Genomic DNA, 15,234 nt, shown 5'->3' with positions numbered 1-15,234 from the left:
GGCTGTGGGTGGGAGACATGAGGAAAGATGTGATGCCCTGTGCGTTTGTCTGTAGCAGGATATACCTGTAGTACAGTGAAGAGTCAGAACCTGAGAAAGCAGGAAATGCCCACGTTTGCACGGTTTGGAATGACTCACTCACTGTTCAGTTGGGAACATTCTGATGCTTGCATTGTATGTTTGATAATTATCTTAAAGGGTAAATGCATAAGGACATACTCTGCAGCAGAAGATTCCATGAAGTGCTCAATAGAAATATTAAAAAAAAAAATTATTCTTGCAGATATTGATGAATGCAGAGAGATTCCTGGAGTGTGTGAAAATGGGATCTGTATAAACATGGTTGGCAGCTTCCGATGCGAGTGTCCTGTGGGTTTCTTCTACAATGACAAGCTCCTGATCTGTGAAGGTAGAGTGCTCCTCTCATTCAGAGAAATGGTGTTTCACAAGCTGGCAACTCAGACACTGCCGAGTCAGAGCCCTGCTAGGCATCCTTAATGAGGGGAGAATACTGGTATCAGTGTAATATCTGTGTTAATTCAGACATTTTGAATTCTTTTGCATAGAAAACACCATATTTTCTGTCAGACATCTAAGGCCTTGAAGGCACATGAGTCAGCAGTCATGGGAAGAAACATTTTTTTTCACATTTGACACTGAAGCCAAGAAAAAAACCGTACTCTTGAGTCAGATCATGAGCACATTTTTTTTAATTCCAAAGTACTTTTTTTCTAATGGAACAAATATTTTTGTAAAAAATATAAACAGATGTGTTTTTTATTTCCAGTTTAAACATTCTCTAACGTTGTATTAGTCACTGTAATGGAGAAACTGAAGATAGCATATGTATTGCTGTCATTCTCTGGTGTGAATTATGACTGCTGACAACACGGATGCTGCAGGCAAGGCACTGAGAGCTTTGAGTAAAAGCATCTTCTGTATGCTGCTTCTAAGTGAAACCCAGTTACATTTTTAGGGAGATAAAGTTCTCCTTTTGCAACAGCTGAAGTAACGAAAATTGATCCAAATTTTTTGCCTAAAGCTTTGCAGTGGTGTTTACATTGAAAGCTACTAATACCTGTATGCTAAAAAATGTGGGTTTGACATCTTTCCACTGCCAGCTTACTATAAAAATCAAATTCATCTCTTATCTTGACAGATATTGATGAGTGCCAGAACGGACCAGTTTGCCAGCAAAACGCAGAGTGTGTGAACACAGCTGGGAGCTACCGCTGTGACTGCAAACCTGGCTACAGGTTCACGTCCACGGGGCGCTGCACTGGTGAGTGCCTGCGGGGGCTGCACACGCGAGGGGGTTTTAAAAGGGCCTGAGAAAACATCTCTCCTCTCCAGAAAGTTGGTATTTCAGGAGATGATCTCAACTTCAAGAACTCTTTTCTTAAAGTCTTTTAGGGCATCCCATAAACATGAAGGCAATTCCAGGCCCATCCCATGGATGTGTAAGTGGGAGTTAAAAACCTAAGTAGGTGTTTGTCTTTCACTTTATCCCACCAAATACAAGCATTTTTCTTTAGCCCTTGTCATGTCTAGGAAGGGAAGACCATTTGATTCACTACCTTTCTGTATTTTTTGATTTTCATTACGATTTTCTTTATGTGTTTTTGCAATTTATTTTCCACTTGTATTTTTACAAATAATTCACTGCTTGCTGCTGGACTTTCTGCTGATAAGGTAGACTTATCTGCTTGCCTGTATGCAGTAACTAACTTGAAAAGCTTATTGTTGAATTTCCTAACTTTTATACAGATTTAAACAGGCCCCATAACATTATTTTTAAATACTCACTGAGTGGGACTGCAGTTTTTTAATCTATTTACTTTTTCTTATAATATCTTAGTCCAGAGAGGCATTCATGTTATCTTGCTTACTTGAAGAATTGGTGACATTTTGAAAACTGCAGTGGGTCAAGCTGCTGTAAATATTATATACTATATACATTTCTGAACAGCATAAGAATTGCAATGGAAGCTGGTAACATTTTCCTTGGGTTTTTGCTTCTGAGTACTTGAGTTTTAGGAAGTGCACTTTTCCCCGCAGTGCAGTTTTTCATTGTTTCATGTGACCCTTGAGGGAAAAGGGTGTAGGGGAAATCAGAACACTACTATGAGAACTAAAACTTTGCTTTGTTAAGCTATGCAGTGGCACATGTAAATATTCAATATGTTCCTAATGTAATTGTTGTTGTTAAGGGTTCATTGCAGCAGTACAGGAAGAGCAAGGGAAGGTTCTGATATGGGTTACAATTCCAGAGATGAATTGGCACAAACAGTAATACTTCCCTGTATTTTGCTCTTACTTTATATTTGGTGAAAATAAAGTTACACAATTAGAGTAAAAATAAAAGTGGTTGATAAAGTATGTGATCCAGCAAAGGAAGGAAATTCCCAACCACTCTGCTGGGAGCAGAGAGTGGTAAGCACCTTGCTGTATTGGATCAGCCGTGCTGCTGCGTGGAAAACGATCACAGCTGAGTAGTTTATGTGCTGTTGAATCAAACCTGATTCATCACAGCCACAGTACTAGGAGCACTGCATTTATCTTACCTTCAAGATAGCTCTCTATTGTGGTAAAATAAATAATTTTTCTTATAAACTAGTTTTTGGCATCACTATTCATTTGCCCACAAAGCACCAGAGAGTCATAGGTTTTCCTTTGTCTCTGCTCTCCTGAGCTGTGAAGATTGGGAGTTCTTAAGACAGCATTGGCTTTCCTTCTGCCTTCTTCAGACTGTAATTAGCAGTGGTGTCATCAATAACATTGGGAGAGCTTGGTCCTCAGTGCACACCCATCCAGAGTTACTCATGGCCCCATGTGCTGTGCAGAGATGCTGGGGATGGGGCTGTCAGGATTGTCCATGTGCTGATTGTCCCTGTGCTAAGCACAGTGCAGGAGAAAGGCAGGAAAACCAGATTTAGTACATAAAGTCCTTTGCAATTAGGAACAACTTGACTCTTACTTTTGCAACAACCTGGGGATGGTTTGCTGAGAAACCGCATCTACTCAGCTTAGATTGCATATAAAAGAAAACTACTGAACACTAGAGCCTAATCAATTTTAATACAAGCTCATGGCAGCACCTGAGTTCTAATACTTTGGAGCTGCAGTATAAGAAGGAAGGAAGCATATTGAATCAAATCAGCTCTTGGTGCTGGTGAGGTCAACAGAAACACCTCATTTGAGTCATGTTTCTGATTTGTCGTGGAAAAAACTATGCCAGAGAGCAAACATTCTGTTTGTCAACATTTTATTTCATTTACTATTGATAGAATCCTGGGTTCTGCTTGAAAGCATTTGTAACAAGAGTAGCAGGAAGCAGTTGCCTGTTGAACAAGTGTAAGAGTTGCCCTGCTATTGTAAGGCAGCAATCACATGCTGGCAGGAGAGCTTGCCCCGTTCTGTGCAGAATTATACAAAATATTCCTGACTCCATATAGCAGTTACCCTTCTTGCTGTTTGAGCTCTGTCCAGTTTATAGAATCACCACATTTCATGGATGCTGCAACACATGTATGTGTACCTGTTTTATCTCTGCATGATGAGTTGATAAATCCACAGTGCCTTTTATCTCCCTGTAAGCCTGGTGAGAAAAGTGTGGTGTTCATCCCCCTCTCTGTTCTGTTGGTTTCCATGAGTTGATCATACAATTTGTGCTACAATCAAATGTGGTTAAATGCAAGTAGGTGCTTTCATGAGAAGAATGCAAACTGTAATTCATGTGCCTTTTTCATACCTCTTGCAGTCAATATAGAGCCCTCAGACTCAGACCCTTTCCAATCTCGTGCCATTAATTCTGCTTTTCAAAGCCATGGTGATATGATTTCCCTCCAGCAAGAATTGAGTTGGCTAAATATCATTTTTATGCTAAATTTTGTTCAGGTCCATTCATACTGGAAGAGGTCATTTACATGCAACTAAGCTCCTTTTCTGGGATTTACTTGGTAATGTTTTTGTCATTAATAAATTAAAAATACTATTTTAGGTCCTGCCATGCACTGGGTACTGTCTTGGTTGCTGCTAATGCATCTTTCCAGCCTTGTAGTTTAGAAGCCTTAACTTTCACTGCACCTCTTTGCTTTCAGATCGGAACGAATGTCAAGAAATTCCCAATATCTGCAGCCATGGGCAGTGTATCGACACTGTTGGAAGTTTCTACTGCATTTGTCACAATGGATTCAAAACCAACGATGACAGGACAATGTGTATAGGCAAGTATATCAAATTAACCTGAACTTAGGCTTCCAGTAAGGTAGTTACTAAGTCTGTCCTCTCTGTAATAAGGAGTTGCATTACAATAACTGACATTGTGAGCCATTTACCACCAAACAAAGGTGCAAAACTGGCCATTAGAGATGATAAAAAGCTGATACTGAATGAAAACCATCTCATCAGAGTGAACCTTTAAAATTACGTAGCCTGTCTAATGAACTGCTAGTGCTTTCATTTTTGAGAAAATATTTCATTCTTCTTAGAATTTTCTGGAGCATCTTGTTGCATTTATTCCTTTAGGCAAGGAATTTAGTAGATTACTATTGCAATGCAGCAGTTGTATACGGCCTACTTGGTAATAGAGGGAATGAAGGGTAGATTTCTTGCCAGAAAAGCACCTTTTTCAGAAACAGTCATCTTCATTAACAAGGGAATTTTGTATTTAACCCATTCACAGCTGTTGGCTGTGTGTTGTTTGAACAAATTGAGATTTCAGAATGCTTCCAATTAATGATAGCTTAGACTTACTTTGGGAAGGGTGATACAGGAGCCACAGTAAAGTAAATGATTGTTGGACGCTTGATTATTTTTGTAGATGTTAATATCGAGTGTGTAAACCTATGTAAAATTTTCTTTTTGGGAGACAGGACAATCTTTTTGCCTTCTATTCTGTCTGTTGGCAGTGGATTATTTCTCCTCTGTTCCTCTGTAGACATTAATGAGTGTGAGAGAGACGCCTGTGGCAACGGAACCTGCAGGAACACCATTGGCTCCTTCAACTGCCGCTGCAACCTGGGCTTCATCCTCTCGCACAACAACGACTGCATAGGTGAGGGGTGCTGAGAGCAGGCACGTGCTCCTGAGACTTCCTACTTCTAATAAAAGTACCATAACTACCATCTTCTCTTTTGCATGATCTGTGTGATTAAAGACAAAACCCTGTTTCTTCAGTCTCTTTGATTACGCACTGCTCACTTTCCTAGAGCCACTTGAATGTTGGCACAAGATACAGGAACATTTGGGTTTTACTCCTGCTCTGACAATTGTATAACATAGTAATTTCCCCTCACTTTCGAAATGGGATTGTGTTATCAGTTACTTTGTTGATATGGTGGAAACAGAAAACTCACCTACCCAGTTTCCATTGTTGCTGATGTTTCTGACATCTTTCAATGTTGTTTTTCTTAGACGTGGACGAGTGTGCAAGTGGAAATGGAATGCTCTGCAGAAATGGTCAGTGTGTGAACACCATCGGGTCCTTCCAGTGTCTCTGCAATGATGGCTATGAGGTGGCTCTGGATGGAAGGACTTGTGTTGGTGAGTGCTTTCTTCTAGGGTTGAAAAAAAGTGCAGCAAACCTTGAGCAGATATGCTTAGTGAAGCAGTAGGCTCAGAGAACTGTCACACTGCCATCATCATACCTAGCAGAAGAAAACAATGACAAGAGGACAGGAAGATGACTCCTCTCCTGCTCCTGAGAAGTTCCACCTTCCATTTGATGGAATCAAAATTAAAGTAGCCTCAGTCAGAGGTTTATTGAGATAACAGCAATTACCTCAAATAAATTGTCTTTCTTTTCTTCTAGATATCAATGAGTGTGCACTGGAGCCCGGAAAATGCTCACCAGGCACATGTCAGAACTTGGATGGCTCATTCAGATGCATCTGTCCTCCTGGATACATCCTGCAGAATGACAAATGTGAAGGTATGTACAGAACACTCCTCCTCTGTCTCTTTCTTAGCTGCTCACAATTGTTACCTATTTCCCTTGCATTTGAATGTGAGTAATGTTTAGTCTTTAGTGGCAGCCTACAGTTCTGAACTGTAGCCACTAGTAAGTCTCTCACTTCCTAGAAAAGGTCTCACCAACATTTGTTTGAACCAGAACTACTTGCTCTGAACCCTAGAAAAATATAATCCCAGGCTATTTTCCTGATGGTACATTGGTGAAGTTTGCCCACTGCCTGAGGATTTGAAAACTAACTCTGGATTTTGCACTTGGATTACTGCTTCCTCCTTCTGGTTTTTTTTGTTGGGCTTTTTTGTTTGTCAAATATGATAGATAGCAGTGATGATGTAAAATTGCACTTTATGTAGTATAGCTGCCAGTGTAAACATTATTATTTCTCATCTCTTTAATGACTTTTCTTACAGACATTGATGAGTGTGTGGAACAGCCAGAAATTTGTGCCCTGGGGACATGCAGCAACACTCCAGGCAGTTTCAAGTGTCTGTGTCCAGAAGGCTTTGTATTGTCTTCCACAGGAAGGCGATGCCAAGGTAAGTTCATTCCTATTTTCTGGCATTTCAAAATTTGTTTGCTGTTTCATAAAAGTCTTAGTAGCGAGCTGTTTCTAATACAGCAAGACGACTCTGGACTCAAACAGTGTTTTTCATAGGGAAAACATGATAATTCTGTAGCTGGGGCCAGGTTCTGTCTTGCCCTAACATCTGTTTGTCATTAAACAGAACACTGCAATAAAAGGGGTGAAGATAATGTTAAATGCACAGGTTACACAAAGAAGTTATGTTGTCCTGAAATCCTTTCTTGCCCCCCTGGAAGAAATATTGGGGCTACCTGGACTCCTTGTAGACAGCAACATGACACAGAGATGGAGCACGAACACGGGCAGGAGACTAAAGGGAGCATTTCCAGTTTTAAGGCTGTCCTTAGCACTTACAATACTCACCATAACACTTGTTATGTGCTGATCCTCTCTGCAAACGTGTGGGTGGAAAAAAAGATTGTTGGCAAAAATTTGCAAGCAATGTTGTGAGGACAAATAGCACCCATCTGCTTAGGGAAGTCTGAAGTGTCTTTTGGCTTCCAGATTACTGCATACACAGTTCAGAGCTGAAACATGGGCACTAACACACAGATCAGATGCTAAAAGCTGAACATCTAGTAATAAAAAGCCACAGGTTAGTTTATTTTGTGTATAATGAACAAGCACAACAAATTAGGGAGTGAGTTACTTTAAAGGCTTTGGAAGTGATTAAATAGATACAGCATTAAATGTCCTATACACTGTGCACAGTGGGAACCACTGATGAGTAAGACCTTTATAAGGACCTCTACAGTTTTGCTTGGCATAGAACAGTGAAGCTTGTTGACACCATAGCAAGTTCTTCACTTCACAGTAGGCTAAATGAAATTGTGGTTTTGGTAAAAATGAATCCAACCTGCAGTAAACATTAATCCAAATCTCCAAACCACCATGCAGTTTGGCACTGTTACTTCACTCAATATCAAGAAAGCATGTTTTAGCTGTGTTTATGTAGCTTGTATAAATGAAGTTTCTTCAATCTCAGGGTGTTCTTTTCTTCAGGTAAGAACAAGAAAAATCACAAAAAACCACCAAGAAAAAAATAATGAAAAAGAATGCAGCCCAATCTTCTGCTTTTTAAACACAGGCCACTGTTCCACACAATGTCAGAGGAAAATGCACACTTGTGTATGAATTTCAAAAAGGGCTTCTCTCCATGCCTTAAAGAGGACTGTTCTTTTTTCAAGTATCTCAGGCCAAACAAAGTTTTGTTTAAAACTTCCCGTTACCTAGGACTTTGTTAAAACCTGGACATTGCCCAGCATTGATGCTGCAGCTGGCAAACTGGATGAGCAGCTGCTTCCATAACTGCCCTGCTGCTGTCCCCCTGCCAGCACAGAGAGCTGTCAGCTCCCAGCCTGCTGGATGCCTGTGGTCTGTGATCTCAGCTCTGTCCAGCATCCTGGTTACCCAGCTTCAGGAAATGAAATGTAGTGCCACAGGGAGAGTTTGCTTTGTTTGTGTGTACCTCTGGAAGAATGAGGAAGGAAAGGGCTGTTGAAAATTGCCTCTCATTTTAGCACTACATAATATTGTCATTGCAAGCTGATGAAAATCTCTTGACTCGAGTGATTCTTACTAGTAATAGAATATAAATTCATGAGGCAACATTCAGTTTTTTCAAAGAGGAATGAGGATAAGAGGACAGTACAGCTCTTCGATTTCTGCTGGACCAAAGAGAAAAACCCTTGCTTTTTCATGACTGAAGTAGGAAACTATCCTATAGCTTTTCTTTACTGAGCTACAGAGCTTCCCTCCTTAGTCAAATCTTCCACAGTCAGAGACAACGATGGTTCCTATTAACAGAGCTAGATGGAAGTTGGGTGTTTTGGTGGGGGGGTATCGTGTAATTATGCAATTAACACCTCTGTGTGAAAATTGTGCCAAAGTGACCCTAACTGCTCATAACAAGTTTTTTTCCCTATGCAGACCTGAGAGTGAGCTACTGCTTTACCAAGTTTGAAGATGGAAAATGTTCTGTGCCGAAGTCCCGAAACCACTCCAAACAAGAGTGTTGCTGTGCCTTAAAGGGGCAGGGATGGGGAGATCCCTGTGAGCTCTGCCCAGAAGAAGCAGATGGTGGGTTATTGACCAGCTTACCATACTGCCTCTCTGAACTGAAAGGAGATTGGAGATTCTTATTAGAAGGAATTCTGAAAAATAATTTTCTAAAGGTGTTTAACCCTAGTAATTGTCATTGGTCTGTGTAAAGTAGAGGCCATTGCAGTCTCAAAACCATGTCCCTTGGATAGTCAGATATCAAATATATTCCTTTTTTGCTTATAGATTTGTTACAGTGATTACGGGCTGGGTATCTTGCTGTGGAGGTATCACATACAGACAGTGTACAGAAAGCAGCAAGTAGGTCCTTGATAGGCTCTGAGTGGCAAGTCCTGCAAGACACAAATGGAATTCTTCTAACTGTAAATAGGTATAGGAAGAGGTGCCATAAACATGAAATCTAATTGAAATAAAACCCCAAACAGTTAAACTAGATCTGCACCTGAATATTGATACTAAGAAAATGTAAGTTTTCAATCTTATCAATGTGAATGACTTGCAGAAATAGCAGGGAATAACAAAATGCAGGCCTTGAAGGAAAGCCTCCCTGGACTGTTGCTAAAGAAACACTTTCCTTTGTTAGTATCCTTTTTAAGACTGAGTAAGTCGACATCAAGCAACTCAACAGGCCTCTGTAGCATCGTGGGGCAGTTGGCTGAACGGACTTTAATTCATGCTGACAAATGCGGTTAACAGCATTACTGGTTTCAGCAATACATGATTGCAGTTCATTTCATTCATTAGTCATCTAGATGTTTTGCAGAAAATCCTCACAAAAGGCGAGGTCAGAAAAGAATTAGAAGTACCAGTTGCAATATTCCTCCTAGGCCTATTGCCTGTGCGTGTTTCATTCTGCTGACGTGGACCATGTGAACCGAAGTCAGTTGAAAAGCACAGCATATGTTGCAGCATTTCCTTGAAGTGTCAGCACATGCATTTTTCACAGTCCAAACTCTCTCAAAGGATATCAAGGCCCTTCTTCTCATCTTCTAAAGAAGAAGTAGCTTTAAGATAGCCAAGTCTGGATTAAATCATGCCTTCTTCAGCAAATGTAGGAAATTTTTCTTTTACAACAGAAAAAACGCAGCCACTACTATTGGTACTTCTAAAGCAGAAATGCTGCATTAGTTTGTTTCTTAAGGAAGTTAAATACTGCTAATTGTTCACAGGATCTTACATATATGCCTGGAGGAGATTGGATGAAATGTAAAGCAAACATGCAGATTTTGCATGAATATAAAATTATAAGTCTATACATGTGCATGCTTTTTTTTTGGACCTGAACATGAGGAGGATGAACTGGTAGCAGTGGTTATGTGTAGCTTGTGAGGAATTCTGATTGCCAAGATAGAATTTAACATATGGTATGATTTTTATGGTTTTTTTACAGAGGCATTCAGACAGATTTGTCCATTTGGAATTGGCATCCTTGTTGGACCTGGTGACGCAAGACTGGGTAAGTGCCTGAACTGCACTGTGCCTTTTTTGCATCAGTGTCCCTTTTCCACCCATAAGCCATTCTCCCTTTCAACTGAGAATAACACCTCTGCAACTATTTCCACATGAATTGTGGAAACTTCTATACCTTTTTCTTTCCCCAATTTTTCATACTGATTTCAAATTCAAGCTTGAATATCTCAAATATCAGAAATTAAACTTCTTTTAGAGCTAGGAAACTTATGTAGGCTCTAGAGACTGGATCTAATGTCACGTAGCATACTTGTCTTTTCTTCTACAATATGTGTAGCTTGTTTACAGTAAATGGTTTTAATCCTCCAGAAGTGCAAACCACAGTTTCCCAGATCCCTTCAGTACATTCTGTTCTCTCCCAAGACAAACAGCACTTCAGCCTTATTGGCAAAAGTTTGCATTTAAGGAGCACTGGATGACTACTGCTTTTCATATCTGCTGCTCTCCCTGTAGCCCCAGTCAGAGAGGTTTATATCTGACATTTAGAATCAGTTTCTTTTCTGCATTCTGAAAGCTGGCCTGCAAAACAAATTCTGTGCCCTAATCCTAGTGTGTCAGAATTTAAGTATTAGTACTTTTTGTGATCTCAGGAATGTTTCTTGCCAGGACACTTGTTCTTTGAGAGAAGTCTAAAAGCACATGAAGCCAGTTGCACTTACTGTGTTGTTTGTATTTCTGGTTAAGATGTGGATGAGTGCCTTGATCCTGATAACTGTAAATTTGGGCAGTGTATCAACACAGATGGGTCTTTCCGCTGTGAATGTCCATATGGTTACATCCTACAAGGAGCAGAATGTGTGGGTAAGTATGGCTGTTCCAGCTGCCATTGTCAAGATTTTCTGAGTTGCTAGGTATGGCATTAAGGAGCAGTGGGGTTGTTTTATTCTAACATCATGGAGTCTCCATGCCTGCTGGAGGGCAGGGTCTGAGCAATCTGCTCCAAGCTGATCCTGCTCTGGCTGAGTGTTTGACCCAGATAACCTCTAGCAATCCCAAATTATCCTAGAAGTCTGTGGTTCTAATTCAGTACTTAGTGAGTTCTTGCATTTTCTGTTTTTCTGGTTGCACATCAACAACGTAGATTTTATATAGTTTTGGTTGAGTATAACCATGTATTCCTGCCTTGGTCTAACTACTTGCAGATACTGATGAATGTGCTGTTGGAAACCCATGTGGAAATGGAACTTGCAGGAATGTGATAGGAGGCTTCGAATGCACCTGTGTAGAAGGATTTGAGCCTGGGCCAATGATGACCTGTGAAGGTGGGACTCCCATGTGTTAAGGACTGTTGTTGTAGTTGTGTTTTCTGATTTTGAAAACAGTTGAGGGGAGTAAAGCAGCTTTAAAAATAAGATATGGACACTTGGAACAATACCTCTTTATCTGAAACAGGAAAATGGGCTCCTCCTTCCTGTATCCACCTTGAACTGCAGTGTGTTTTGCTGACTGGAGCTGGGGTGGACAGGCTTTCAGGTGGTGTCTACTTAAGGGACTGCCCAGAGAGGAGCATGTTGGGGTGCAGTCTCTCCAGAACAGTTCCCAAAAGTGCTGCTTACTGTGTGTAGTTTTTGCCTACCTCCTCGAGTGAAGAAACTCACTGTGGATGATGAAAATAGGAAATGGGCTGTTTGAGTGAGTTAGGGAAAAAAGAGGGAACAGACCAGAAAATACAAATACAGTACTCAACAATTACCTTGGTACCCCTAAGTTGAATATTTTTTCATGCTTTGGTGTCTCGTTTCAAAAATTAAAATTTGAAAATACACAAAGAGAAGTAAGGAAGATCAGAGGTATAGATGGGACACTCAGAAAATAAATCAGAATTTTTCAGTGTGGAAGATGTGGTTGAAGAGATATATGATTTTATAAAGCCACAAGTGGTAAAGGTACCAAAAATAGAGGGAACATGTTAGACAAACCAAAGCAAACATTTTTATATGCATGGTACTTATTTAAGTTGTGGAACCCTTTGCTGCAGAGTATTAGTGAGGCCACAAGTATAAGTTGACCCAGAAAGAGAATATACAAATTGGTGTGGGAATCCATCAGTGGAAATTAAGCTTGATAGTTTGGTTGTGGCTTTTGGCTGTGGGAGTCCTTAAGCTGAGAGGCTGTATCAGGGGAAATTTCTCTGCATACATGGTATGAGGTTTTTAATATTCATCTCCTCCTGTTACAACCAGAGAGAGGAGAATGTCCTAGGACATTCTGACACTGTCCTCTGACTTGACACAGCTGTTCTTAAATTATCTGCCACAATCTCTTTCTTTGCAAGCCCATACAAAAGAATGCTTCTGTTTTTGCATCAGATTGCATTAGTTTTATATACAGTTAGAGCTTCATTCACTTCCCTGTGGAATTTGGGTGAAAGCTCAAATTGCAGAGGAGGAGTTAGCAGAGTGCATAAACATCACTATATAGCAGTAATTACTCAAGTAGTCCAGACGTATGTAAATGCACTTCAAAATAATGTTTCTAGTAAGGATATTGTTTTGTGGAATTCAGTTTATGAAGAAGCTGAATTAGTGCACATAGAATTTAAATAACCAACCAAAAAACCCAGAACCTAGATGTGGAAAAGGTACAGTTTTAACTGAGCAACTATTTTGGCAGCATGGATCTGGAAATTATTTCCATTGGCTGCTTGCTGTTGAACTTATTGAAACTTCAGGGAGCTGGGCAAACATCCTGGCGTGTCTGTTGCCTGCTTCTCTACAGAAATCCATGAAGCATAGAACCAAGGGTCCCCAGCTATTAAAATCTAGTCCTCAGTAAACTGGGATCTGTGGTACTGCCTGTACCTAAAACCTGTGCTCTTGTCTGCTGAGTTTTACACAAGTGTTTCCCTTCCCCCGTGGTCTTTGTCACTCCAAATGCAGATGTCAATGAGTGCATTCAGAACCCCCTGCTCTGCGCTTTCCGCTGCGTGAACACGTTTGGATCCTACGAGTGCAAGTGCCCCGGGGGGTACGTTCTGCGGGAGGACCGGAGAATGTGCAGAGGTAAAGCTCCTACCAGACTCTCACTGTTATGAGATAATGATTTCAGTTCCTGCAGGGGCAGGGCTCTGACTCACTGCACTATTGGGCCAGAGTTTTAATCCCAGGAAGTAACTGAGTCAGAAGGAATTTGGGATGAAATTCTTTGGTTCGCATTATGCACTTGATTGTACTAGGCCTGTCCTGCCAGTAGATTTATACATCTGCCTAAAATGAGGTCATATCAGATGATGTGGTTTTGTCTTGCCCTAAAAATGGGCATTTGGGAGAAATCCATTTGCTCAAGGCTAGTATATTTTATAGCTGGTTTAAAACAATAAATATAAGTGTAGGGTTTGATTACAATTGAGATTCCAAAGTCAGAATTTACTACTGTGAATTTCCAGGATCATCTCTCTATATAATAAAGTCTAAACCTTGTGTTTTAGATCAGAATGAGTGTGAAGAAGGAATTCACGACTGTGACTCAAAACAGATGGAATGCAAAAACCTAATTGGCACCTATATGTGTATCTGTGGGCCTGGTTATCAGCGCAGACCAGATGGGGAAGGCTGTATAGGTAAGTGACACTGAAGTGTTGAAGCTCTTGAAATACACAGTTTCTCAGCAGAGCTAAAAATTTTGGATTTAACAAAGTGTTAAGAAACTCAAGGGAAGAATTTCACAACTGCCTGCGTAATGGGTCTGCACACACTTGGTTTTGCTGTTCAGGTGTACACACCTGTGGGCAGTAAGTAGAAAAGCTGGGTGTGGGAGTCTTTACAATCAGTTTGTACTGCTGCTGCTGAATGCTCTGAGGGAAGGTGAGGATTTGGGTCAGTTGCTGTAGGCTTGTTTATGTCTGTTAGCATGAATGAGAGTAGGTCTGAATTTTTTTTAAACCTTGGATGGCATTCAGAAGTGCAGCTGTAACTATGAAAAATTTTGAAAACCAGTGAGGAATGTACTTCAGTTATAATTTATATAACAGTTGTGAGCTAGATGGCCATCTTTCCTCTGAAAATTGAGTAAAAGAACCCTTAAAATATAAGAAGAAGAAAAAAAATTTAAATCTAACCAGGCAGAATGCACAGCATAAGAATTCCATACCAGGTGCTCTTACCTGCATTAGTCCTACTTGGACTTGATTTTTGTCATAAAATTTCAAAAACGCAGATGAGAATGAATGTCAGACCAAACCTGGGCTCTGCGAGAACGGCCGTTGTGTGAACACAGTGGGGAGCTACAGGTGTGAGTGCAACGAGGGATTCACCGTCAGTGACACCCAGGATGAGTGCCTTGGTAAGTCCCAGTTCACACCTGAATGAGCTGTCACTTGCGTAGCAGCACTGAGGGTTGAAATTAAACTTAGAAATGTATGGTGAGAAAACATTCTCTTGAATTTACATGCCTTTGAGAAGGGGCCTTAGTATGTAGGTGTCCTCTTGCAAGTTCTTTCTTGCCATGCTCACCATATCCCTGCTTCGGTCAGTCCAGCTGGGGTGACTTGCTACAAAAGCTGACTGTTCCATGGTTTCACTCAGCCAGGAACTGCTTTGACATTTCTTTGGTCCTGATTTTCAGCCAGTCCTTTTTCTCTAGGTTCAAACAGAAACATGTATTTTATAAGCATATTGTAACTTCTTGTCTTCCACCTTTTGCTAAATTTCTTGTCTTTGTTTCCCTTAGATGTCATTCTCTCGTTCTTACTGCTGGTAGTCTTTCACTCTCAGTTCCACAGTCTCAGGGTGAAGTATGCCCTTTCTGTTCTATTCCTGACTAAATTCCCAGTATCTCATGACCCTCTGGTGGTCACCATTAGGATTCTCTGTGATGCACCATTTGTCTTTCAGACAACAGGGAGGGCTACTGCTTCACCGAAGTCTTACAAAGTATGTGCCAAATCGGATCGAGCAACAGGAACGCTGTCACCAAGTCTGAATGCTGCTGTGACGGTGGCCGAGGCTGGGGGCAGAACTGTGAGGTCTGTCCCTTCTCAGGCACCGTGGCCTTCAAGAAACTTTGCCCTCATGGCCGAGGATACACGTCCAGTGGAGCAGGTACTTTTCCTTAAATGCTCTCTTAGACAATGCCAAATTAAGAGATAAATTATAAACTCTGTTTTTGCATATTTGAACACTGTAAGGTCCTAAATGTTTTAGATCTCAGG

At 40.7% G+C, this 15,234-nt stretch overlaps 1 protein-coding gene across 2 annotated transcripts in view; it reads left to right on the top strand.

Moving 5' to 3' along the window:
* The window catches only part of FBN1 (fibrillin 1), a gene marked incomplete at its 5' end in the record, with an annotated part of 144,034 nt that overhangs the window by 119,422 nt on the left and 9,378 nt on the right, over positions 1-15,234 (top strand). For both annotated transcript variants that reach the window (XM_082290967.1, XM_082290966.1), the window contains 15 exons: positions 284-409; positions 1,160-1,282; positions 4,101-4,226; positions 4,940-5,056; positions 5,416-5,544; positions 5,813-5,932; positions 6,382-6,507; positions 8,484-8,633; positions 10,006-10,071; positions 10,770-10,886; positions 11,228-11,347; positions 12,965-13,087; positions 13,513-13,644; positions 14,241-14,366; positions 14,918-15,124. In XM_082290967.1, coding sequence (XP_082147093.1) covers positions 284-409; positions 1,160-1,282; positions 4,101-4,226; positions 4,940-5,056; positions 5,416-5,544; positions 5,813-5,932; positions 6,382-6,507; positions 8,484-8,633; positions 10,006-10,071; positions 10,770-10,886; positions 11,228-11,347; positions 12,965-13,087; positions 13,513-13,644; positions 14,241-14,366; positions 14,918-15,124 — 1,908 coding nt within the window. The remainder of the gene's footprint in view (positions 1-283; positions 410-1,159; positions 1,283-4,100; positions 4,227-4,939; positions 5,057-5,415; positions 5,545-5,812; positions 5,933-6,381; positions 6,508-8,483; positions 8,634-10,005; positions 10,072-10,769; positions 10,887-11,227; positions 11,348-12,964; positions 13,088-13,512; positions 13,645-14,240; positions 14,367-14,917; positions 15,125-15,234) is intronic.

This window comes from Coloeus monedula, assembly GCF_965178545.1.
Source record: "Coloeus monedula genome assembly, chromosome: 14".
NCBI lineage: Eukaryota > Metazoa > Chordata > Aves > Passeriformes > Corvidae > Coloeus > Coloeus monedula.
This window is presented reverse-complemented; position numbering and strand designations above follow the sequence as displayed.